Source organism: Melanotaenia boesemani, chromosome 17 (assembly GCF_017639745.1).
Source record: "Melanotaenia boesemani isolate fMelBoe1 chromosome 17, fMelBoe1.pri, whole genome shotgun sequence".
In the NCBI taxonomy this organism is placed as follows: Eukaryota; Metazoa; Chordata; class Actinopteri; order Atheriniformes; family Melanotaeniidae; genus Melanotaenia; species Melanotaenia boesemani.
The window spans coordinates 31,494,337-31,521,879 of NC_055698.1; the positions used below are offsets into that span (position 1 = coordinate 31,494,337).

General features: G+C 41.6%; 2 protein-coding genes across 2 annotated transcripts in view; one reads left to right on the top strand and one right to left on the bottom strand.

Annotated features, from left to right (window-relative positions):
* The window catches only part of nudcd1 (NudC domain containing 1), a 55,654-nt gene extending 45,394 nt beyond the window's left edge, over positions 1–10,260 (top strand). Inside the window, exon 10 of the mRNA XM_041967147.1 lies at positions 9,837–10,260. Coding sequence (XP_041823081.1) covers positions 9,837–10,126 — 290 coding nt within the window. The 3' untranslated portion in view covers positions 10,127–10,260. The remainder of the gene's footprint in view (positions 1–9,836) is intronic.
* An 11,994-nt stretch (positions 10,261–22,254) lies between these two features.
* On the bottom strand, positions 22,255–26,936 carry trhrb (thyrotropin-releasing hormone receptor b). The gene is made up of 2 exons (XM_041967392.1): positions 25,697–26,936; positions 22,255–23,091 (listed from the first exon to the last, which is right to left on the bottom strand). Exons 1-2 carry the CDS (start codon positions 26,477–26,479, stop codon positions 22,666–22,668), a joined length of 1,209 nt encoding a protein of 402 aa, XP_041823326.1. The 5' UTR covers positions 26,480–26,936; the 3' UTR covers positions 22,255–22,665.
* Between the last annotated feature and the right edge of the window lie 607 nt (positions 26,937–27,543).

Below are 27,543 nucleotides of genomic sequence, written 5' to 3' on the forward strand. Positions count from 1 at the left end.
CATCAAGTTAACCCATTTTTAAATCGCTCAGATCTGGAGAAAGCTATACATGCTTTTATCAGCTCCAGAATAGACTATTCACTTTATGTTAAGAGTCTCCAAATCCTCCTTCAGACGCCTCCGGCTGGTGCAGAATGCTGCGGCTCATTTTTTAACAAACACATCCAGGCAGGAGCACAGTCACTCCACTGGCTTCCAGTTTCTTTTAGAATTGATTTTAAGATTTTATTGTTCGTTTTTAAAGCTCTTTATGGCCTCAGTTCATCTTATTTATCTGACAATCTGTCTCTACAGAACCCAAACAGAACTCTGAGGTCTTCTAGCCAACTTTTGCTGGAAGTCCCAAAAGCCAAGTACAAACACTGGGGAGACAGGGGCTTTCTCTGTGGCTGGGCCCAGACTCTGGAACAGACTTCCTCCTGATATGCACACTTTAATTGAGCCAGGTCTTTTTAAGTCTAAATATAAAACAAATATTGTGACATTTTGTTTAATTTTATGTATTTTATTGATGTACTTCTCGTTTCATAATTTTATTGTGTTTGAACTGGTTTTATTGGAAAGCACTTTGGTCACATTTGAGTGTTGTAAAGCGCTATATAAAGAAATATTGCTTGATGTCTGTAAACCTGAACAACATGACCAACACGCTAACAATATTTAAATATTTAAATATAAAACATTTAATTAAATTATTTATTTATTTAATAAACCTAGACATGACAGATGTTTTCTTCTGTGGTTCATTTACTTTTGTTTGTTAAAAATTCACCGTTTTTTCTATCAGTGTTGTATGTTTGGTTGCTAGATGCTGCTTTGGTGTTGAAGGCTTCAGAGCTTGGGTGATGGCTAGTGTTAGCTTGTGTTAGCTAACACTCCATACAGACCTCTAGGCTCAGCCTTGCTACCTCTGTTTATCTAAATCTAAATCGTACTTAATGAATTGGATTGTTCTGCAATATTTTTGCCTTGTAGGGGACTTGGGATCAATTTTGTCTTATTTTTTGTGCTAAATATTTCTTCATAACTTTCACTCCAGGTTAGCGGCTAGCTGAGTGTTTTCTGCTTTTTGGAGTTTGTTGAACAGCTTAACATTACCGCCACCAAGTGGTGGGAAACTACGCTGCAACTGATCTTTTTATGAGCACTAATATCCCTTGTGTCTTCAATTGATAAATTATGTGGCCCTCGTGGCACGCAGGTGCAAAACTGAAAGGTTTTTTCTGTAGCCCTCTAGATGTCGCTTGAGGCCCAAGCATGGGCCATGGACCCATGGTTAAGAATCATTGGTGTAAAGTATAAAGTTCTGCAGATCTAGCCTTTGAGATCCTGTTAATGTTCAACAATATCAAGATTTTTAGTTGGTTTTAGAAACAGAAACTTTAGGATGACAGCAGACAGAGTTCGGTCCTTCCTGTTTACGACAGAAACCTAAAGGAACAGTCAACAGAACCATTTGTGGTCCTGCTCATGTCCGAGTCTGCAGCAGTTCAGGTGAAGAACTGAAGCCGTAGGCTCCTCTGACGAGTCTCTGTTTCTTCTGAGGCTGCAGATGGTCGATGGCGATTTGACGTCAACAGCATGAATCCACAGAGCCAACCTGCTGTACAGGCTGGTGCTGCTGAAGTCATGGTGTGTGGAACGTTTTCTTGGCACACTTAGTTCCTCGGTAATCACTCCACAACCTGTCTGAGTGTTACCATGCTGCATCGTACTTAAACTCTTCTTTCTGTATGTGAACTTTGTGAATAACCTCTGTGATGTGGCAGAAAAGATTCATGTTGTGAATAAGCAGCTGATAAATCTCCAGAAATAACACAAGGCCATCAACAACACAAATATTCACAATCCTTTGTGGAATCCTGAACATCAAGAATTGAGACAATAAAATAAGCATGTTACATTAGATTGAAGTAAACTTTTTTTGCACAGTGTGATAAAACCATCATTCCCGAAAAGTTGGAACGCTTTATAAAAAATAAAAGCACAATGCAGTGATTTGTAAATTTCATCAACCCATATTTTATTCCTAACAGAACATGTCAGATGATGAAACTGAGACATTTTACCATTTGATGGAGAATATGAGCTGATAGTGAATCTGATGGCAGCAACAGGTCTGTAAAAAGTTGGAACAGGAGCAACAAAAGGCTGGAAATGTACCTGGTACAAACCAGAAGCACCTGGAGGAGCATTTGACAACTAATCAGGTTACCTGGCAGCAGGTCAGTAACATGACTGGTATAAAAGGAGCATTTCAGAGAGGCAGAGTCTCTCAGATGGAAAGATGGACAGAGGTTCACCAATCTGAAACACACTGGATCTAAAAGTTGTGGAAAAAATTCAATAAAATGTTCTTGAATTAAAAATTGTAAAGATTTTAAAGATCCCACTATATATAGATCAGCTTCAGAGAATCAGGAGGAATCTCTGTGTGCATGGGACAAGGCTGGATGTTGGTGATCTTTTGCATTAAAAGCAGACATGATTTTCTACTGTAAACCACTGCATGGACTCAGGAAGACTTCCAGAAACCACTGTCTGTAAACACAGTTCACCCTGAAACCCACAAATGCAGGTTAAAGCTCCATCATGCAGAGAAGAAGCCAGATGTGAACAGGATCCAGAACCAGCTGCTTCCGTCTGCTCTGGACCAAAGCTCATTTAAAATGGTCTGAGACAAAGTGGAAACCTGGATGAAGGTGTGAACTAGTTTGTGGAAAGCATGGACGGCGTGTCCTGCAGACTAAAGAGGAGAGGGAGCATCCAGCTTGTTATCAGTGGACAGGTGAAAAGCTGCATCTCTGATGGGATGGGGCTGCATTAGTGCCTATGGCGTGGGCAGCTTACACATCTGTGAAGCTCCATCAATGCTGAAAAGTACATGGAGGTTTTAGAGCAACATCTGCTCCCATCCAGACAACGTCTCTTTCAGGGAAGGCCTTGCAGATTTCAGCAAGACTATGCTAAACCACATCCTGCATCCATCACAGCAGCATGGCTTCACAGGAGAAGAGTCTAGCTGCTGAACTAGCCTGCCTGCAGTCCAGACCTTTCACCAGTACACAACATCTGGAGCATCATGGAAACAGAAATCCAGCAACCAAGGTCCAGGACTGTAGAGCAGCTAGAATCCTGCATCAGACCAGAATGGGACAAAATTCCTCTCCTAAAACTCCAGCAACTGGTCTCCTCACTTCCCAGACGTTTCCAGACATGTTAGAAGAAGAAAAGATGCTACACCATGCTGAACATCATCCTGGAACTACTTTTTACACCATGCTGAACACCACCCTGGAACTACTTTTTACACCATGCGGAACATCACCCTGGAACTACTTTTTACACCATGCTGAACACCACCCTGGAACTACTTTTTACACCATGCTGAACGTCACCCTGGAACTACCTTTTACACCATGCTGAACACCAGCCTGGAACTACTTTTTACACAGTGCTGAACATCACCCTGGAACTACTTTTTACACCATGCTGAACATAATCCTGGAACTACTTTTTACACCGTGCTGAACATCACCCTGGAACTACTTTTTACACCATGCTGAACATCATCCTGGAACTACTTTTTACACCATGCTGAACATCATCCTGGAACTACTTTTTACACAGTGCTGAACATCACCCTGGAACTACTTTTTACACCATGCTGAACATCATCCTGGAACTACTTTTTACACCGTGCTGAACATCATCCTGGAACTACTTTTTACACCGTGCTGAACATCATCCTGGAACTACTTTTTACATCGTGCTGAACACCACCCTGGAACTACTTTTTACACCGTGCTGAACATCATCCTTGAACTACTTTTTACATCGTGCTGAACATCATCCTGGAACGACTTTTTACACCGTGCTGAACATCATCCTGGAACTACTTTTTACACAGTGCTGAACATCACCCTGGAACTACTTTTTACATCGTGCTGAACATCATCCTGGAACTACTTTTTACATCGTGCTGAACACCACCCTGGAACTACTTTTTACACCGTGCTGAACATCATCCTTGAACTACTTTTTACATCGTGCTGAACATCATCCTGGAACTACTTTTTACACCGTGCTGAACATCATCCTGGAACTACTTTTTACACAGTGCTGAACATCACCCTGGAACTACTTTTTACATCGTGCTGAACATCATCCTGGGACTACTTTTTACATCGTGCTGAACATCACCCTGGAACTACTTTTTACACCATGCTGAACACCACCCTGGAACTACTTTTTACACCGTGCTGAACATCACCATGGAACTACTTTTTACACCATGCTGAACACCACCCTGGAACTACTTTTTACACCATGCTGAACATCACCCTGGAACTATTTTTTACATCGTGCTGAACATCACCCTGGAACTACTTTTTACATCGTGCTGAACATCATCCTGGGACTACTTTTTACATCGTGCTGAACATCATCCTGGGACTACTTTTTACACCATGCTGAACACCACCCTGGAACTACTTTTTACACCGTGCTGAACATCACAATGGAACTACTTTTTACACCATGCTGAACACCACCCTGGGACTACTTTTTACATCGTGCTGAACATCATCCTGGGACTACTTTTTACACCATGCTGAACACCACCCTGGAACTACTTTTTACATCGTGCTGAACATCATCCTGGGACTACTTTTTACATCGTGCTAAACATCACCCTGGAACTACTTTTTACACCATGCTGAACACCACCCTGGAACTACTTTTTACACAGTGCTGAACATCACCCTGGAACTACTTTTTACACAGTGCTGAACATCACCCTGGAACTACTTTTTACATCGTGCTGAACATCATCCTGGAACTACTTTTTACACCGTGCTGAACATCATCCTGGAACTACTTTTTACACAGTGCTGAACATCACCCTGGAACTACTTTTTACATCGTGCTGAACATCATCCTGGGACTACTTTTTACACCATGCTGAACACCACCCTGGAACTACTTTTTACACCGTGCTGAACATCACCATGGAACTACTTTTTACACCATGCTGAACACCACCCTGGAACTACTTTTTACACCATGCTGAACATCACCCTGGAACTATTTTTTACATCGTGCTGAACATCACCCTGGAACTACTTTTTACATCGTGCTGAACATCATCCTGGGACTACTTTTTACATCGTGCTGAACATCATCCTGGGACTACTTTTTACACCATGCTGAACACCACCCTGGAACTACTTTTTACACCGTGCTGAACATCACAATGGAACTACTTTTTACACCATGCTGAACACCACCCTGGGACTACTTTTTACATCGTGCTGAACATCATCCTGGGACTACTTTTTACACCATGCTGAACACCACCCTGGAACTACTTTTTACACCGTGCTGAACATCACCATGGAACTACTTTTTACACCATGCTGAACACCACCCTGGAACTACTTTTTACATCGTGCTGAACATCACCCTGGAACTACTTTTCACACCATGCTGAACACCACCCTGGAACTACTTTTTACACCGTGCTGAACATCACCATGGAACTACTTTTTACACCATGCTGAACACCACCCTGGAACTACTTTTTACACCGTGCTGAACATCATCCTGGAACTACTTTTTACATCGTGCTGAACATCACCCTGGAACTACTTTTTACATCGTGCTAAACATCATCCTGGGACTACTTTTTACATCGTGCCAAACATCACCCTGGAACTACTTTTTACACCATGCTGAACACCACCCTGGAACTACTTTTTACACCGTGCTGAACATCACCATGGAACTACTTTTTACACCATGCTGAACACCACCCTGGAACTACTTTTTACACCGTGCTGAACATCACCATGGAACTACTTTTTACACCATGCTGAACACCACCCTGGAACTACTTTTTACACCATGCTGAACACCACCCTGGAACTACTTTTTACACCGTGCTGAACATCATCCTGGGACTACTTTTTACATCGTGCTGAACATCACCCTGGAACTACTTTTTACATCGTGCTGAACATCATCCTGGAACTACTTTTTACACCGTGCTGAACATCATCCTGGAACTACTTTTTACACAGTGCTGAACATCACCCTGGAACTACTTTTTACATCGTGCTGAACATCATCCTGGGACTACTTTTTACACCATGCTGAACACCACCCTGGAACTACTTTTTACATCGTGCTGAACATCATCCTGGGAATACTTTTTACATTGTGCTGAACATCATCCTGGAACTACTTTTTACACCATGCTGAACACCACCCTGGAACTACTTTTTACGCAGTGCTGAACATCACCCTGGAACTACTTACAGACGTGTTGCTGTATCAGATTCACTATCAGCTCATATTTTATCTACACAAATAGCCCAGAGTTCCTCTTCAGACCTGTTTTCTTCTGCTGAGCTGTTTATTTTTTCAGCCATTCACCTTGTTTACATCTACTGTCATGTTTCTGTGTATCTGGCCCTGCAGCAGTAACAGATGGCAGCATTTTGAAAACAGAAACTATGAACAGATCGATCTTTTGCTCTTCACATAAACACCTCAACCTGGTGTGGGTAATGTGTTGTGGGATGAGAATTGCATAATATTGTGCCAGCCTCATGGCTTTCAATCACGTCTCTTTCAATCTCTGACTTGTGCTGATTTACCTCCTCATCACTCTCCTCGTAAACGACGCATCTGGAGCCTCGTTTCAATTTTCTGCTTTGACACCTCTGACATCTTCATCTCTCTTGTGTTAACATGAGTCTCGCCAATCTACCATTTCTGTCTGGAATACATAATCCATTTAGTGGGTGAGGATGGAAACACTGGGAATGTTTTCTCAAAATTCTTCACTGAGTCAGAACGAGGCCAGTTTGAGCATTCGACCAAAAACAAATTCATTAGGGAGCTTTATAAAACACTGCAGAAAAACAGAAGGTAGTTTAATGGATCTTTTATGTATTTACAGAGTTTATAGGTCTGCACTGATGACCAGACAGGCTCACGTACAGTAACAATCAACGTATGAAAATCTGAATTTATCATAGATACACACCACACCCGTGGATGTTAGCATTGTCCTCATCACTTTAAAATCACACGTTTTGGATATTAGGACAAAGAAAATTCTTTCTTCTTTCTGAAGAACGTCCCCAGATGATCACTATTGGTGTTGGATCCATACTGTCAGTTTTGATCCATACTTATGGCTTGTGTTTCACCCTTTCATGCGTAGTGTCACAACAATGGACACCTATTTAAGAATAAGAAAACATTTATTAGTGCCTCAGTGGGGAATTTGCTTTGTTGCAACAGTACAGGTTCAGTAAGCAGAAGCACACAAGTGATATCAAACAAGAACACACACACAAATAATAACTAATTATGACAGGGTGAGTATGTACAGTATCTAAATATGTTCATAAACATGTATTTCAACATGTAAAGACAGTTTCCATGTATTCATTGTAAAGTGTGACAGTATCAGGGAGGAAAGACCTGCAGTATCTCTCCTCCACACAGCGAGGATGGCTCAGTCTGTCCCTGAAGCTGCTCTCCAGAGCAGACAGGGCGTCCTGCAGGGGTGGGACTCATGGTCCAGCATGAATGTCAGGTTTACCAGGACCCTTTTGTCACCGTCCTCCTGCACTGAGTCCAGAGAACAGCCCAGGACAGAGCTGGACTTCCTCATGACTTTGTCCAGCTTCTTCCTCTCCCTCTCTGTGATGCTGCTGCTCCAGCAGACCACACCAGACAGGATGACTGATGCCACAACAGTCATAGAAGGTCCTCAGGAGTGCTCCAAAAGATAAATCCAAAAAATAGAGCCTGCTCTGACCCTTCCTGTACAATGCATCCGTATTTTGTTCAGTCCATTTTATTGTTTAGCTCATATGTGTCAAACTCAATCTGGCCCACTGATAGAGTGCACTTACCACCATAATACGACAAGTCCCAGAATGCACTGCCAGTGTGTTGGTGTGTCAGTCATGGGCTGCGAGCGCATCCTGTGGTGGGAGACAGCTTGTGTCAACTTTCGACAACCTGTCCCCTCAAAAAATGGCTTAATGAAAAGGGGAAAACAAAAAAGTATATGTTTGCATATGAAAGACACTGTGGCTGTAATAAAAGAATACAAATTAAGAAGAGTCTTTGAAACAAAGCACCACAACAGATAAAAGCATCTGGACAGGAAACAAGCCTCCAAAAAGTAGAAGAGTTAACCCTTTAGGCAACAGGTTATAGAAGTTTAGGGCATTCGGTAAGTGAGAAAAAATGTTCAATATAAACCAGTTGATGGATGACATCAAGCTGTACGCTAAGAGTGAGCGAGACATCGACTCACTGATCCACACCACCAGGATCTACAGCAGGGACATCGGAATGTCATTCGGATTGGAGAAATGTGGCCGAATGGTAACAAAGAGAGGAAAGGTGGTCCATACAGAGGGCATTGCACTCCCAGAGGGCAGAATAGCAGATGTTGAGGAGAGCTACAAGTACCTTGGCATACCACAAGCAAATGGCAACCGGTGAACATATATATATATATAAGCTCTCTTCTTCTCCTTTGGGAGAGCTTTAATATCAGTGGTAATCCACGGCTTGTTGTTAGCGAAGCACCACCCTGGAGGGAACAGTGCTCTCAAAAAAGACATGTATGTAGTCTGCGATGCAGTCTGTGATGGCATTGTCCTCCCCATGTGGGTCGCAGAGCTTCATTCACACAGTGGTGTTGAAGCAGTCCCTAAGAGCCTCTTCACTCTCAGCTGTCCTCCTCCTCACTGTACGTGGGACCACAGCCTGGTACAACAGGTTTGTACACAGGCAGGAGATGTATAATATGGTGATCAGCTCTTCTTAGAGGAGGGAGGGGGATGCAGAATATGCCTCCTTGGTGTCGGCATAAGACAAGTTCAGTATTTTATTGTCTCTGGTGGGACAGGTGACATACTGTGTCTATGTTAGCAGAACAGATGATGAAGAGGAATGAGGAACTGTTTTTGTTTACATGCCCCCCCCCCCCCCTTTTGTTTTTTTTTGTTTTTTTTTTATAAACAGTTTTTCTTTTGGCCATCCAGCATATTTTATTAGATTATATATTCTCTATGTGTATGTTTTACTTTGGTTGACGACTCACAGGAAAACCATATTATTATTATTATTATTATTATTATTATTATTATTATTATTATTAATAATAACAAAAACAACAACAATTTTTTTGAGTTTCAGCAGCTTGAAGCAGCAGTAACTGCCGGGTTAGCAAAAACAAGCATTGAATGTTGCGAGTAATGGAAGGGCCTGGGCCCCAGTAGAGCCCTATGTCTAGCAACGCCCCTGCCTAGAGCCCTGCTAGGTAATATTTTCTAAATACATCACAGATTGGTTCTGGGCATAAACCATTCTGGGATGTGTAAACAATCAGAAGAGTTTTAAGATCTATTCTGTCTGGAAACCAGTGTAAAGATTTTAAAACTGGTGTTTGTGATGGACTGGTGAGCTGTCCAGGGTGTACCCTTCCTCTCGCCGGCTAATTGCTGGGATAGGCTCCAGCTTCCCCGTAACCCTTAATTGGACAAAGTGGTCCAGAAAATGAATGAATGTTTAGTGATGTGTGAGCAAACTTTTCCATTAATGATGATGACTTTTTTTAATTTTTATCTTCAGGGACGTTTAGTATTAAGGTCATTTCTCTTCTCTGTGCAGTTAATTGTTTGCTAATCAAGCGAATGACGTCTATTATTACGGCTGCAGGGCAGCTTCCTGTGGCTTCTCTGAGTGTGTGTTAAAGATCACCCCCCACCCACCCGCCCTGTGTCCCTGCTCTGTTTTCACAGGTTACGTCCAGGCATCCAAGCGGGACAAGAAGTTTGCTACCTGCGCTCCAAATTTCTCCTACGCGTCTCTTTGTGAGTGTCTCCGCCGAGCGTTCATCTACCGCCAGCCTTCGCCGGTGGAAACCGTCCTCTTCAACAGGAAGCAGGGTCGTCAGGTAGGACAGGTTGCCAAGCAACAGGTGGCCAGCCTGGACTCCGACAAACCAATCCTGGGCTTCAGAGCAACCAATGAGAGACTGTTCATCCTGACCTCCACTAATCTCTTTGTTCTAAAGGTCAACAATAATTAAATCGAAGCCTCTTGCATGTCATTAGCCTGCGAGGGTGGAACCATTCCAACCTGAAGATCTGTTATCGTCTGTCTTTATGTCCAAGAAATGATGTTCTGAAACTCAAATGATGAAAATAAACATTTTCTAGAGTGGATTTTTTTAAAGTGAATTCATTGCAGCAATGAACACGTTGTTTAAAACAAACTGTCCACATTTCATGATGAGTGAGTCAGTAAATGTTAGCTGGCTGCTTGCAGTATTCTGTCAGATGGTCTGTGGGGAGGTGGACACTGAGGAAATCCCTTTCTCTGGCTCGGATTACCATCATTACTGTGGGAAAATGAAAGAGGCGAATAATCGTTTCCAAAAATTTCCATAAACAAGTTGCACACGTCCCACCGGCTTCTGTTGGGTTAGACAGATCGGATGGATTCAGGGCCTAAAAATTCAATCATTTCTCTTCTTTTGAGACTGGAACCAGGGTGGCCCTTGATGAAGTCTTTCTGAAGAATTAAAAACATGAGGTGAGTTCAGACATTTTAAACTTTTGTTTCCATCAGAATCGAAGACTGGAGGAGCTGCCGAGTTTTAAAGCTTCACGCTGAAGCCGACATCCTTTAAAAAGCCCAGACGGAGGTTGGAGAGAATCCTTAATAGATTCTTTTGTGGAAAGACCACAATAGTAAGCTTTATATTTGTCTTTATTTTTTATATATTTTCTTTCATAGTAAGAAAAGCAGGAGAGATATGAAGCCGGGCCTTTGTGTGAGATTGATTTTAAAAAAGCGAGGCGTTTAAGCAATGTCACCTCTGGCTCCTGCAGGAAATAGATCCATATCATCCTCCTTTCATGTTCAACCAGGGAAACAGTAAACAGAAAGCATCCTGCTTGCAGCCAGTTGCTTCACAGAGCTTGGAAATGGTTGTGTGCTAACTAAAACAACAGAAGAGCTGGTTTGATGTGAAAACCGTCTGCTTTCTGAAGCTTTTTTTTTCCTCCACAACAAGCTTTGGCTAATCGGCCTTTCCTCCTTCATTGTTGTGCTCAGGAAAATCCAGTTTGACTCTGTTTTTATTCAATTATGGCAGCACAATTGCATTAGACGGCACCTCTTGTTTTATTAGCTGCACCACCCCCAGACAACTTGAAGGTGGTCTGTCAAGCTGCTAATCTTTCTGAGGATGGGTTCAGTGTTTGCTCAGACACAACAGATGAAAACATGTTGTCAAGCCATCTGGACAGAGAATTGGATCACGTAGAGCAAGAACAGCTTACTGTCTGTGTTTCCCAAACTTTTCAGGTAAACACAACATGTCAGTTCCTCTGAATCCGTTTTGTCCTCTGAGTCTGTCCCTCTTCTGGGTCATCAGTCTGTCCAGTTAGGAAATAACACTGATTGTGCATCAGTTTCAGCTGCTGTTGTACAAATAAAACAGACAACAGGTGGGAATGAGAGGCTGTTAGCAAGACAGTCCCTATAAAGGAATGGTCCAACAGGTGGTGGGCACAGACTATTTCCATGTCGGCATCATTTCTGGCAGATTTTTGCTCATGTTTGCATTTTGCCAGTGCCCTCGCCACCTGAGGTGGTGTCTGAAACCCACATCCTAACATAAATCAGTCTGTAAATGAAAGTGTCCAAATACTGGGAAATACTCAGTAATTACACCAATCTTTACATCTGCAAACCCTGCAGGAATGTGTAATTATAGACCAAAAAGTATCCTCCAAGCAGTCAAGATAATTGGTGCGAACAGAGCAGTGTTCCTTGATTTAAAGAAAGCATTAGACGCTGTCAATCACCAGATTTCAATGAATAAACTGTTGCTTAATTTTTCCTCATGTACTCTAATGGATAGAGACAACACAGACCAGTCCTCCCAGCATGCATCTAGGACCCCGTCAGTGACACCTGGACCACTCTGGATCAGCCCTGATGACTGGATCCTACAGGATCCACGGATAAGGAGATGCTACCATCCAGCTGTGTGACCATCACAGTTTAAAATCATTCAAATCCACATAATAAAAACATAAGTTCTCTGCTGCTCATTTACCATGTTTCAGATCATGGTGTGTATAAATGTAAAAGGGATGTAAACACACTCGGGATGGAAGAATATGTCAGCTTTAGTTAAATGCCACTCTAAGCATCTGTCCCAGCTTTAATCCGACCTGCTGCGCCGCTACACCCTACGCCACGCCGACATCCTGCCGCGAGGCGATGAGAGAGGCCTTAAAGAAACAATCGACTTGTGATTGAAGCAGATCATCATGATGAGACTGAACTTCTCTGCAGGTGTAATTAGCATCTTTTTAAATGATTAAACAATTAAAGCAAACAAACCCAGATAATTCTTCCAGCAGGTAAGTTGTTTCTGATTTGATTGCACTTTTTTTGGTAACGATAAGAGCCATTAGATGGGATGAGCACATGGAAGGATAATTTAGTCGTGGACATCAGGTAGAAAATATTTTAACTGTAGAAAAAGCTGATTTCTGAGCTCTTTTACAGAACTTATGATTGTATTTGAGTCTACTGATGAGCTTTGAAGGTGATAATTTGTGGATTTGTTGAGTTTTGCACAGTCTGGCTGCTGGCTTCTTTTTCTTTGTTTTCTTTGTATGTTCCTTCATGCTAATCTGAGGTAGTTTTATATCTTGAGAGTCCTGAGGAGAGGAACCCAGATCAGCAGCACAATGAACCAATGGTTTCCATTTAGAAATGCCCTAAAACCATGGATGTGTGAGACAAATCATGGGTAAATAATCCTGTTCAGGCGGACGATGACTGCTGGCAGAGATGTCCATCTGCACCTTTCTGTGTTGCAGCAGACCTGAAGAAGCCTCTCTCTGAATACACTAAAAATAACTCTACGCATGCACACATTACAAACTGCTCAAACATTAATATTCTGCACACGTTACCTTCTACCTGGCAGATGTAGTCATTTTCACATTCAACAAGGTTCCTGTGCATAAACATTAGAGTTGTGTGCACGGATGCCCTGATGTGCACAGATCAGATTGCATGGTACCCTTCTCAGTTTTTACCATATGGAAACGTAAAAAAATGCATACTGACCCAAACTGTACCAAACCGGACCAGTTGATGGGAATGGGGCTTTATAGACAAAACGGAACTATGGAGTGAGACTAGGGACATAAGCTTGTGTGTACTCAGCAACAAGGATTAAAGATCCTCTAGACAAAGCAATGCAGCAGCTAGACCATCATTCTGCTGACATGATGCTGGAAAAAAGTTTAAAAACATCTGTAACCCATGTAATCTACATTTTTAACCCTTATGAGAAACATTTTTCCCATAAACATCCCTTATAGGAGATGTTTTCATGGAGTTTGAGAATCATAAAAAGTCAAATATGCATTACTAGCTGTGCGACACGAGAGCTTTCATTTTTCCTCCATCACAGTTGTTGGAAAAATTGACTTTGAACAGCCACTCGACACGGTTCATTTTCTTCCATACGTGTAATTATTCACAAAAGCCGAGGCTGTATGCTTGGTGCAGAAGAGCAGCAATTACTTCTCCCCTTGTCTTTGTTGCCTTCTCCGTCTGAGGTGTTATCACGAACATTACTCTCCCATTATCTCGGAACAACCTCTTTTTATTGTGCAGAAACACCGTGATTTCAGAGTTAATGAAGCAGAAAGTTTCTTATCTCGGCCTCGCTGCACCTGTCTGCCCATCCTCTCTTCATCCTCTCTGATCTATCATTCCTCCTTGTCGTGTTTTCTCTCGGACATCTCATTCCAGCCGTTTCTCCTCTGCACTTTGTCTGTTTGTGACACTTGATTAAACTAAATTCAGGCTGTTTGGTTATTTAACTTCCACAGGGGCAGTAAAGTGATTCATCCAATTCACAGCCTGCATCCCGCTGGCTGTCTGGTAATTATATTCTGTCACACAGGGAACATAATTTTAGGTGGTAATCTGAGTTTCTTTTTCTTATTATTTTTGTCCTGTTGTTAGTGGATAATTGCTGCAGTGATTCTGTGCTGCACTTCTCAGAAATATCTTGCCAGTCGCCGGCAGAGTTGCATCTTTTTAATGTACTTGTTGATGAAGTTAGAAAACTTGTTCCCAGGTAAAGTTTTGCCCTTGAGGATTTTTGTTGATACCACTTTGATCATTGGGAAACATTATGCTGGATATCTGAGCTGATGTGGACTGGGTGATGTGATAGGTGTCACATCATTTGATGGAAATAAACACGCTCATCCAACAGAGGCCTGAATTCAAAAGCATTTCACTGCAGCAGCTTAAAATGACGCTCAGTGGTTTGATGCCCACGTTGTCTGACGACGTCAGGGCATGCTTCTAATGTAATGAAGTTATATAAATTATATGTATGAAGGACATGAAAAAGCCTGTGTTTTCTAAATAAATGGCAGAAGGTGACAACATATGTTATATAGCATAGATCCAATGTTGTATACGTGGCCTACTAGTGTGTTAACTCTGGGCAGATGTAGGACTGGGGTAGAGGGGTTTAGGGTTTGATGAGGAACCCTCTATTAGTCTAGAGGGAACTTGTGTTAATGGGTTAATCTTCTGTTTGTTTACTCTGCTATATGAGTCATGTTTAAATCTTTTCTTTCCTATGTGACACAAAGCACTTTTTGTAATAATTAGATTTTTTTTAGTTCGTATCTTCTAAAATGTTCTTTAAGCTCTGTCAACAGTTCTATTTTTGACATTTAAAAGGGCTCTATGGTGTTATTTAAGGGTTTCCAGACACCCAAGAATTCCTGTATTTCACACCCCAAAGTTAACAATGATCCTGCTGGACGTTTTAAGATGCATTGACTGGCCACCACACACTAACTTTTGTCTTCTGTTGGCCTGGAATCCTGGATAAACCACTGGATTTGTGTTGAAAGTAAAGAAAGAAATATGAAAATAAAGGCTTCAAAAATAAAAGTTTCCTTAATCCCAAATGGGACCTCAACAGATGGGTCCCAAAAAATAAATGGTACCCTTTCCAGTTTTTACCTGTGGAAATGTAAAAAAATGCACACTAACCAATTCTGTCCCAAACCGGACCATTTGGTGGAAATGGGGCTTAATAGACAAAACAGAACTATGGAGTGAGGTTAGGGACATAAGGTCTGTAACTTGAATCTTCATATATGTCAGTGTATCAAAAAGTGCAGGTACACATAAAATGTACAAATTCAGATTAAAAAATACCAAATATTTTCCCCACATTTTACATGCTTACGCAAGAACCAATCAGATTTCTCTAATAAAAAAACAAAAACAAAACATGGAAGTTCACAACACTTAAAACAATTTAAGTAAAACAAATAAAAAATAAAGATGAAAAACTGATCATTAAAAACTGTTGAAATAATTAACATTAATACAGATAGTGAGAAGCAAAAAGAAATGCCTTGATCTTTTTCCTTACATTAATAAACATGTCAAGCACAGTGTTAGAGTGGCCAATGAAATTCTGTCTAACAAAGGCTCCCAGCAACAAGGAAAAAGAGAAACAAACGGATCACCTTCCTCTTCTTCTCTGAGATGTTTTATATCTGACTGTAGATCTGACTCATCTGCACTCAGCAGGGAAGACTCACATTTAGACATCATTTATACTCCAGAGTCATTGAATGGAGCCTTTTTGAAATTCCACTCATGCACTTTATTTCTGCCAGTGATGGCAGATTAATAGAGAAACTGCAGACAAACAATGAAAACTGAAAATGCTGCATGCACGTGATGGCAGTTTTCTGGTTTTGGTTTTTGGCTGTGGTCCACTCTTAGTTCTTTTAACCACTGTGCTTCACTGTTATGTGATACCTCCTTCTCCCGTATGTTTTCTAGTATTGTTCAGTCTCCAGCCTTGGTGGGCCAGTGTGTGTGGTATTACCCTGTCACTAGTAGCATACTTTAGCAGGGTCCTAAGGCAAGACCCTTAATGCTACTCCCTAACAACCTCATCATGAGTGCAGGCATACAGAGACATACCGTCTCAGACGCTGCCCGGTCAAACAAGGTCTGCGTCAGGTACTGAGGAACCAGGGTACTATGGCCAGAAATGGAACACTATATATATATATGTATATATATATATATATATATATATATATATATATATATATATATATATATATATATATATATATCTTACCAGTTTAGAATTTTCAGTTTTTTCAGTTTTTCATGCAGGATGGGAATCAGACCTTCAGCTGTGGAAAGTTCCCCAAAAAAGTATTTCCTCTTCATGTCAAAGCTGAGTAGAAAACAGAAGATGCAGACGTTAACGACATATTTAGAAGTTAACGTTATGATTACTGGGAGGAAACATCACTGTTTAAAGACTGTTTGGTTTATTGAGATCACAAAGGAAAATCCATGTCCAGCTTTTCAGTAACACTGAAAACTGCCGTCACCGTGGTGATCCGTGGTGGAGGCTGGTTTAGTGGAACATCCACCCGTCACCGTGGTGATCCGTGGTGGAGGCTGGTTTAGTGGAACATCCACCCTTCACCGTGGTGATCTGCGGTGGAGGCTGGTTTAGTGGAACATCCACCCGTCACCGTGGTGATCCGCGGTGGAGGCTGGTTTAGTGGAACATCCACCCGTCACCGTGGTGATCCGCGGTGGAGGCTGGTTTAGTGGAACATCCACCCGTCACCGTGGTGATCCGTGGTGGAGGCTGGTTTAGTGGAACATCCACCCGTCACCGTGGTGATCCGTGGTGGAGGCTGGTTTAGTGGAACATCCACCCTTCACCGTGGTGATCCGCGGTGGAGGCTGGTTTAGTGGAACATCCACCCGTCACCGTGGTCATCCGTGGTGGAGGCTGGTTTAGTGGAACATCCACCCGTCACCGTGGTCATCCGTGGTGGAGGCTGGTTTAGTGGAACATCCACCCGTCACCGTGGTCATCCGTGGTGGAGGCTGGTTTAGTGGAACATCCACCCGTCACCGTGGTCATCCGTGGTGGAGGCTGGTTTAGTGGAACATCCACCCTTCACCGTGGTGATCCGTGGTGGAGGCTGGTTTAGTGGAACATCCACCCTTCACCGTGGTGATCCGCGGTGGAGGCTGGTTTAGTGGAACATCCACCCTTCACCGTGGTGATCCGTGGTGGAGGCTGGGTTAGAAGAAATATAAGCCTCAGTTACATGTCTGTTAGCAAGAGGCTAACATGAAGTGTCTGGTCCCGGGGCGCAACAATGTTAAACTGCTGCATTTTAGTAACACATTGTCTTTGCTTTTTCATAAATAAATAGATTCAAAATTAGAGCAGCCCTCCATAGGTAGACTTAGAAAACATACGAAACAAAACTTTCTATAAACATACCACCTACAAAATGCTGCCACACAGCTGAGAGTCTGACAGTTTCCAGTTATCTCGTTTAGCCGTCAGCAGGCAGTCTGGAAAACAAAATCCCATTCTTGGAATGTTGATTGGAACATCTAAAGGCACAAAACTGATGTGCCTTTATTATTATTATTATTATCATCATCATCATTATTATTATTTTTACACACAACGCTGGTTAGTCTTACACTCATGGGTCAGGTTGAGCGCTGTCCGTGGTGCTGAAATGAGGCGTTATGAGGAAGACTATAGAAAAAGCAAAGCTAACAAATTATGAAAATTATTTTTAAGCTTCATTTCTCGATGTGATTAATAATTAATGAAGAGAATAATCATCTTTCCAGAGACAACTTTATTATAAACATAAACACAATAAATACAAACTGACTTCCAGATACCAAACCAGTCACAGGATCACAACATAAGAAGCATAACCAGAGCAACACCTTCACATAGCACATTACAAAATGATATTTATAAAGCTGTAATAACAATAAGAACATTTTAAGATTATTTTTTAAAAATCCCTTTAAATACACACAGGACGTACACACATGAATGCACTAATCTGCAGATACCGGAGGCCTGTGCAGTACTGCAGCAGATTAATAAATCCCTGCTGTTATCTTCCTCACTCAGGAGTAAACAGAGCTCCTCCGCTGTGTCCAGTCATACAGGACTGTGTCCCTGTGTGGCAGACTGAGCGGTGAAACCCATCAATGGTAACTGAAGTGACAGAAAACACCACACTGCACCAGCATATCTACAGCAAACACCACACATCTGCACAGAGATGCTTTCACCACCAACAGCAGCACAAGCAAAGCAGCGCTTCGTTAAATCCACACATCACATGATGCTGAACAGTAAAAACACACAATTCATGTTTGATTCAGCTTGAAATCACCGCTGCTGATGTTCACAGCGACACTTTAATCAGCAGATTCTACATGAAGTTCTGTAAAACCACAGAAACTGTACAGACACTGAGCTTTACAGTCACTGCTGCAGCGCAAACAAAATATAGAAACTCTATTCATGTATGATTCATTGATTAATAGGTTTGATTTTTAATAAGGCATATGAGTTGTTGAGGAGGTTTAAAGTTGAATCTAATGCTAAAAATGATTAATTTTTTATTATGACTGGTCCAGGACCAGAACTCCCTCGCTTATCCCTTTAATGCCATTTCTATCATATTTGATAGACACTCGTTCTGAGACCTTTTGCATCATTTCATGGTAAAAACTTTGCTCCACATCTTGTTTACAATCTGTCACTTGTCTTATGCCCCCTGTTGGACACTCTTGGCACGACAATAATGTTGACATCATACGGTAATAAACAATACATACATGCATTTTATGAAAAGCCAGATAAAGACTTCGGATAAAATATTGTTTCTCGGTTCACACTTTAAAGAGTTAAATTGATTTTAGTCAGCCTACAGTGCTTTATCTGTTTGAAATCCTGGATCCAGATCCAGAACAATATCATAACTAATTCTGCAAATATCTGAACCAAACTTCCCACCACCTTAGCGAGGTAGAAAGACTCGAAGGAGTTTTTTTATATTATTATTATTATTATTTATTCTTTTTTTTTTTTTTTTTTTTTACATATTTTTAAAAGCTGAGATGCTCATCTGGGTGACTATGAGAACAGATGGTGCCAAAACGGCCACTTTGGGGAACTTTGCAGAGATAATGTTCACATAAGATCTTCTCGAGGTTTAGAGCTATAGCTGCATCATTCCAAAGTCAGAATAATCCAGAAAGTGTTTTTAGGCAAACCTGAAATGTGCCATCTTCATTTATTCTTCACCAGTAACACATATAATTATAATTATACATCCTAACCTTTTACTATGACTCTAAAAGTATTAAAAAAGACCTTGTGGTTGCTGAGATATAATGATTTTATTATGGGTGTGTAAAGGCTTAAGTCTTCATGATTCCAGTTAAATTTTTGAGGTAAACATGATTTAATGAGCTCTTTCTGTCCTCCAGCAGTTTTATGAAATCTTGCTAACAAACAGGTAAAGAGCTCTGATTGGCTCTTTAACTGCTGCAGGGATCAGGTGCTGCTTGAAAATCCATTATAGCTGATTGGAAATAGTTTCTCTTTTAGAACATGAACACAACGCTGGAATCTGTAGTGTGAATAAAATAAATTGTCTGAACTTGGGCTGATGAACCACAGGAGTCAGATTTATTCTCAAGAAGTCATGTTAATCGTTTCTATTTCAGTTCCCTAAATCAGAATTCCCTTCCCACTGTCATCAGAGGCAGCTTCACAGCGTATAAAAAACAACTTAAACTTTGACTAAAATCCACACAAGACTGGAACCATAATTAAATGCCTTCACTCACTTATTTTGCACTATTGACTTTGGCTTGATCTTTTTAAAGATTATGCTTTAACTAAATTAAACTTTTAATATAATTTATATTCACTATTTATGCCTTGTACAGTTTATATCTTTTACCCGTGTTTAAAATACATTTTTGTGTTGTATTTCTAGCTTCATGTTGTCTTATCTGGATCTGTATTTAGTTTTTAAATTGTAGTCAACTGTTTTATGTAATGTCCTGTTTTTTTGTTCTGTATTTACTGTTGTCTGTTTACCTGCCCAGGGTCTGCAGGTGCAAATTAGCTCTTAGCTAACGTGTGATTGTGCAATGTCCCTGTCAAATAAACAAAATAAATTAAAAAAATAAAAATCCTCATGTTGGACTGATTTCTGCCACCCATGAAGCCTGAAATTGAAGTATTTTAGGGCTCCCCGTGGAGTATCAGCTGAATGTCTTTAGAGGAGCCGCTCTCTCGGGGGAGCCGAGCTCCCCTTTGCTCCCCCGTAATTTGGACTATGCCAAAGCTAAATCCTGTAAAAGGCCTGGAAATATGTATTCATGCCTTCATTACCTGAAGATTGGACAGCTGCCAGTATTTATACTTTGCTGCTGAGCATTTATCTGTCCAACGCCTGCAGTTTGTCCAGAATGCTGCTCACAGAAAGCATGAACACAGTTTTACAAGGTTTACACTGGCTGCCTCTCCGTTTTTTAATAGATTTTAAGATTCCTTTACTCACTTCCTGCCATGATCTGCAGGTTTTATGTTCCATTGCAGTTTCTTAGTCTAGTCTCATCTTTGTTTCCTGTTTTATTTTGTAGAGTTTTCCCCCGTTAGCTTCCTGTTCCCTGAAGTGGTCGTTAATTGCCACCTGCTTCTTGTTTAGTAATCAGTCCCTCTTTTATGCTCCAGGTTTCTCTTCATTTATTGCCAGTTCATTGTGTGTGTTTGTTAGTTGTGTCTTTTGTTACATGAACTCTTCGCTGCCCTCGTCTGCCTCTGGGTTTTGTTAGTCCTGCATTTGTGGTATCTCGAACTATGACACTTTACAAGTTTTAAATGGTACAACACCCGGTTATTTATGCAACCTGCTATCTTGAGATCATCCAGTCAGATGCTTTTAGTTCAACCAAGGTTGTCAGACTATGGAATGACCTGCCACTCAGTATTCACACTCCAGTCTTTACAGTCCTTCAAATCCTATCTAAAAACTTACTTTTTAATCTTGGCCTTTAAGTCAGGCTCAGTTTGAGTAACATTAGGTTTAGTGTTTTTTGTTTTAATTTGTTATATTTGTTTGCTTTTATGTTTCATTTTATTGCATCTTGTCTTTTTACATTAATTTGAAAAGCACTTTATTGTTTTAAATGTACAATAGAAATAAATTTGACATTGACATCAGGATGCGAACAGCTGTGTGTGTAGCAGCACTTTTTAACTCCTCCAAACATTCAAATATGGATTTTTCTTACCATTTAAATGTAACACAGCAGTTGTTTTCTGGCTGTTTCATAGAATCTGGGAAAATTTTGCTCCTTTGTGTCTCCATGTTTCCATGTACACTGATCAATAGATGCAGTTCTTGTGATTATTTCAGCTGTTGCTGTGAGACTGTTCAGCTTATGTTGGCAGCTTTTAACCCTTTTATGCTGTATGCTTCATATTTGGTAATGTTTCTGAGACCTTTTGCATCATTTTATGGTAAAAACTTTGCTCAAAACTCTGTTGAACACAATCAGATTCTTGTCTTCTGCCCCCTAAAGGATTCCTTTTTCCACTATAACAATTTTGACATCGCACAGTATTAAATGGTAAAAATACAAAAATTATTCATGTTAATTATAAATGTCTAGACATTTTTTCTCGAGTTGGGTTTTAAAGGGTTAAACCTCCTATGATGCACTAATAGAAACAGGATATCACATAATAAACTTCATTATGGGACTTTTTTGTAATTGAAGTTGCTAATTTCTGTGTGTAATTTTGTCTGAAAGCTTTGCAAACATAGCGTCAAGAGAACGAGGACACGTGCAACCTGCTCGGTTTGCAGGCTGTGCTCAAGGTCACGCTCATGTCCATCACGGCAAAAACAGGCTGTTGGGTCAGTAAAGATTCATGTGTATCCCACCCTTTAATAAACCACCTGCCCTGACAACACTGGGGGAGCAGGGAGGTGTGCTGCTGTTAAATCTGCAGAAGATGTTTTGTTTTAATGTGACTGCATGTTGTTGAGTGTGTGTGGAAAATCTCAGTGTGTGGGGCTGAAGCTGACAGGAAACACCCCATCCTGCCTTTCAGTGGTAAAATGAGTGAACTCCTCACTTGAAGCCGGAGTCAACTTTGGTTTTCTTTGCTTTCAAGCATCACTGACTGGTTGTGCGGGTAATAGTGAATGTCTGTTTCCTGACATCATCTAGCAAAGCTTCTAGATCCCTTGAGGCCATCTGGAGCCACCAACATGTTTTTAGCTTTGAGAATCAGAAAGTCTGCGCTGCTGTGAGTTGCAATATCTCTGAAGTGGGAAAAGTGTTTGCGCACAGTCACATTCTGTTGACTCAGACACCTTACATAATGTGGGCTGGTTTCAGATGTGATAACAGGTGCATGATGGGAGTCCTTATCTGTTGCCGTTTGTGCTTTACAACGTCCGGGATCAAAGACTACGCATCACTGGCTCTGATGTGTGCTTACATCGTTAGGTGCAGCAGCATGGCTTTGAAAAGGTCAGCAGGCACTCAGGAAACAGAATTCCCACTTAAGAGACTCCATTAAGCAACACTTTTAAGGTCTTTAAGCCTCGACTGACCTGCAGAATTGTCACTGTGTCCATCAAACAAACTTCAGGCGTCACTAAAGTTCACCTTCCTGTACCCACAGGGGTCTGGGAACATCATCTTCTGCTCCGACAACAGCTCGTCGGTGACAGTCAGCTCCTCCAGCTCAGTGGTGAGGTGATCAGTGCTTTCCACCAGAGAAGTGTCCTTGACGGCGCTGTAGGTGAGGGCCACGCTGTAGGCGGCGGGCTTATCTGAACCCTTCCTTCCACAGCGGCAGATCTTACGGAAAGCGGCGCGAAACTTCTGAGACATGGCGTTGTAGATGACCGGGTTGATGGCACTGTTGAGGTAGATGCAGATCCTACAGAAAAGCAAGAACCAGTTGTCCAGATAGGCCCGTTCCAGGAAGGAGTTCACCACCACCAGAGTGCGGTACGGCATCCAGAGCATGGCGAAGAGGATCACCACCACTGCCAGCATCTTAGTCACCTACCGAGGGAGGGGGGTTGGGGGGGAGGCAAGAGAGATGAGGTGATAAAACTCTCTGTGGAAACAGGATCGATTTAATCAATATTCCTAATCTGAACAAATAAGATCATGATGTGCAAGTCGTGGTACCAAGGAACAGTTGAAATATTTGCTTTTTAATTTCATTTTCTGATAAATATCCAGACAAAGAAAACTGTTTGTTTCCAGTATCTGACCAGAGAGCTGAGATTACTGAGGTGAGGTGGCTGACTGGATACAAATATAAAGAATTCACATCAAAAGAAAGCAGAAATAAACATTCCCTGGCAGACTATTTTCTAAACCAATAAAAGTAGCACTACCTTTATATTTATAAGTGTTTTTTACTTTTTTTGTTGCCAGAAAGACTTTTATTTTGCACATTTCTGAAGCCCTCTACCTCATCAGCATGAAGGTTTCAAACCTACGCTCTCTGGCCGCTGTCAGGGGGTCGAGGTGGACTGAGTTTTCAATGGAGGGTTGTGCACGGGGCCATAGCCACTAACAGGTACCTGGCACACCTTGATCCGAACACGGGGCCTGGGTGTCCATTTTGTTTCCAGTTAGAAACGGTTCACCATCTCTTTGTTCAGTGTTCACGGCTGATGGGTTTGTTTGAGCTTTTGAGGGGTTTGGAGAACAGTTTTCTTTCAGTTATTTTGTTTTTGAGCCTCAGTACTCAGCGTGTAAAAAATCTGTTCACTCACTGTTAAATTTAATTTTCGGTGAGGCTAAGTTAGCCATTTAGAAGATCAGAAGGGACAGAATCAAAGGTCAAGGGTCAGAGGAGGATCTCCTGGTCTTCACCAGGTTACTGGCAGCTCGGCTCAGGCTGGAATTTGATTTCTTTAATCTCACAAACAGGTTGGAGCCTTTGTGTAGCCTGAAATAAAGGACCTTTTAAAACTCAAAAAACTCTTTCTTTCTTTACCATTTAGTGGTTTTTTCATTCTTCTGTTTTGTGGAATCTTGTATGTTGAAATGTTGTTTTCTGAAACAGTTTTTGGGGTTTCTTGTTGTGTTTTTTACTCTTTTGAGCTTTTTTTTTCATTGTTTAGTCCCTTTTTTTTTTTTTAGATTGGGCACTGTTAAAACTACTCTGTGACAGATAAGACATTTACATTTTGTCAGGTAAAATGTACTAAATCAAATATTTAAATAGAAAACCAGTAATTTATGGGTAATTTACTTTTATCCATCACATAAATTCAGTGATATAGTTTAAATAAGTGAAACAAATGAAAGTATTGGCTATTTATTAGCAAGAGTAGTGGCCAAAGGGGTGGCCTGGAGCTGGTATGGGCCGCCTCTACAATCTGATTGAACCCCTCAGGTGCCACCCCAATAAAATTCTAAGAAAAATTCAATGTAAAGGGATGTTTACTTGGGTAAACCTCAGATGCCAAGTGTAAGTAAATGCAGCATATGTAGTTCTACATGATGTTCTACATCAACACTAACATGCTCTTGATTATAGTGCAGCATTTATTCAGCAGCATTTTACAACTGCATACACGCATGATATTTTCTGTCCAAAATGTTTGATGAAGAGGATCTAAAAGTAATAAAATGACCAGATGGGATGACTGAAGGTAACCCTTAAAACTCTGGTTCTTTGCTTTTTTTATGTAAAACCATTTTATGTAAAACTCCATGCAGAAATGGAATCATTTTAACCCCAGTCAGCATCAGACATGATGTTTCCAGGCTCAGCTGTCAGATTGTGAGGCTAAAATGATGTAAAATGAATGTATCAATAGATATTGCAGCATAAAGGCAGAACCAGAAGAAGAAACAGGATTTATTACTAACAGAACTTTGTAGGAATAACTCAAGCCATCGAGAAGCATTATTTTTCTTCTTTTCACACACACATAGAACTTTCTGCTCACTGGTTGATCTTTGGCTGCTCCTGATTGGACGTTACCGTCAATCTAAGCTCTCTGATTGGTGGAAAGTCTGACAGGAAGTGGCTTAATCATCATCTCCAGGTCTAAATAGAGGTCTCTTAGCAACATAGTAGTGATGGTGATGTTTTTATGATGAATTGTGATAAATAATGATGTTATCATGGATCATTGTGGATTTACCAGATAGAGTCTCTGAATAAAATTACATTTAGTGGCTGGATTGTAAACCTCCTGGATGGGATAGAAATGCCCGCAAAAATTAATTAGATCAGCTAAGATAGATCAATGCCATCTAGTGTAGTTTTAAGGGCTCTAAACAACCAAGAAAGCTGAGGAAACTGTTGTGATTTGGCTCAAAGGAAATCTTTCTTATTATCAATTATACATGTTTATACAGCAGTGATTAAAACTTACAATACATCCCCCCCCCCCCCCCCCCCCCCCCCCAAAAAAAAAAAAAAAAACACAAGATGCATCATTTACATGAGCCACCTTCTTCTCAGTGACATATCTGGGCATTGTGGTCAGGCCCCTATCAAGAATATTCTAGACTCGGCCCTGTTCCTTTGACAGTAGCTACTTTTCATGTTATAAAGTTTTTCCTTTCTTTTCTGTGTAATAAAGCTCAGTGTGATGAATAACAACGGTCTGATCGTGTCATCTTCCTGTCAGCTCACCTGTCTGCGGGATGTGGCGGTGGAGCTGGAGTGACGGGAGTTTTTGCAGCTCGTGCTCTTGTTCATGGCGTGGTTGTTGACTCCGTTCTTCTTCTTGTCTTTGGGGTCAGAAGGCAGCGGGTTTAGGAAGAGGATCCGGGCGATGAGTCCGTACAGAATCGCGGAGAGCAGCAGAGGCAGCACGAAGAAGACGCCGAAGTCAAAGAAATAAATGGGCAAATAAAACTTGCGGGGAACTCTGTAGCCGCAGGTGGTGATGGTGATGTTGTCGTACACCAGGTCCTGGATGTCTGACAGATAGAACCACATCACGCAGTACATGGAGGTGAAAGCCCAAACGAACAAAATTATCTTCTTCGCTCTGGACAAAGTGCACAGAAACTGGGCTTTGATGGGGTGGCAGATGGCGATGTATCTCTCTATGGTGAAAGCTGTGATGGAGCAGGAGGAGGCGTTGATCCCGAGGTACTGGAAGTAGGTGATGCACAAGCAGCCGTAGTGGCCGAACACCCAGGTTCCAAAGATGCTGTCGGTGATGGCGGGCAGACCAGCCGCTGTCAGAACCATCAGGTCCGCCACAGCCAAGCTGACCAGGTAGCAGTTCGTGGGAGTCCTCATATGTTTAGTGGTGAGCACCACCAGGATGACCATAACGTTGCCAACGATTCCTAACGCACAAATCACGAGAAGAAGCAAGCTGCTTATCACCTTGTACTGGAGGCTGTAGTCCACCCAAGTCCCCAAAGTTTGGTTTCGTTCCGCAGAAGATGTGAAATTTAACATCTTTTCTTTTTGAATTTCGGCTAAACAACCAAATTCAGCAGCGCGTGTCCTGACGCACCTGACCAGCTTTACGCGCAACAGAAGCGAGCAGTCCAGCAGCTTTACGCAGATGGGAACGTGCGTCCCGAGCTGAAATCAGCGTGAAACTGAAGGTAGTGAACGGTTGAGCGTAAAAAAAACCCCGTAGTGACGGACAGCCGCTCGGACCCGGCGGAAATTCCGCGGACGTGCTGTGCGTAAAATGTGCCTCGTTCCTGTCAGAACAAACTGTGTCTGTCGAGCAGATGGCGGGTTGCTTTTTGAGCCGTCCTCCTGGCTCGAGCTCTCCTTTACGCATGCGAGAGGATTAGCCCATCATTTTGGTTTGCAGACCTCCCCCTATCAACAGAAGCAGCTGCTCAAACGCCAAAATGCGGCGCGCGCTTTCTGTTTCAAATGAGCTTCTGAAATGTCAGCAGACGCCACACAGCTGCTGCAAAATGGAACAAACTGCAGTCACAGTGAGATGGAATTAATCATGTTTACCCGGTGTGGTGCATGTTGCTGTGAAGCATGGCCGTTCTGGAAATGATTTCTTTAGTGATGCATTTGCAAAAATTAACTTAAATATGAGCCTATTTCAGTGAGGTGAACATTCTGATTGGTTTATACCTGATGAACTTATGTATGGAATATCTAGTCCAACATCAGAGAAGCTAACAGGAAACTTGATCATAGTGAAGCTAGACCTTTCCATCAACACTCAGATAAATGTTTTTCTTTGTAATTCCAATCTGAATTAAATTAATTTATCCTGAAAACACTCAGATGAGTTAAAAATAAACAACAAAAAAACTGGTTAAAATTAAAAAGGTTTACTGAAAAGTGAAAGATTGTGTAACAATGCACATCCATGATGAGAATCTCCCGTTCCACCACATCCCAAAGCTGCTCTACTGGACTGAGATCTGGTGGCTGTGGAGGCCGTTGGAGTCCAGAGAACTCATTGTCATGTTCTAGAAAGCAGGTGGAGATGATCTGAGCTTTGTGACATGGTGCATTATCCTGCTGGAAGTAGCATCAGA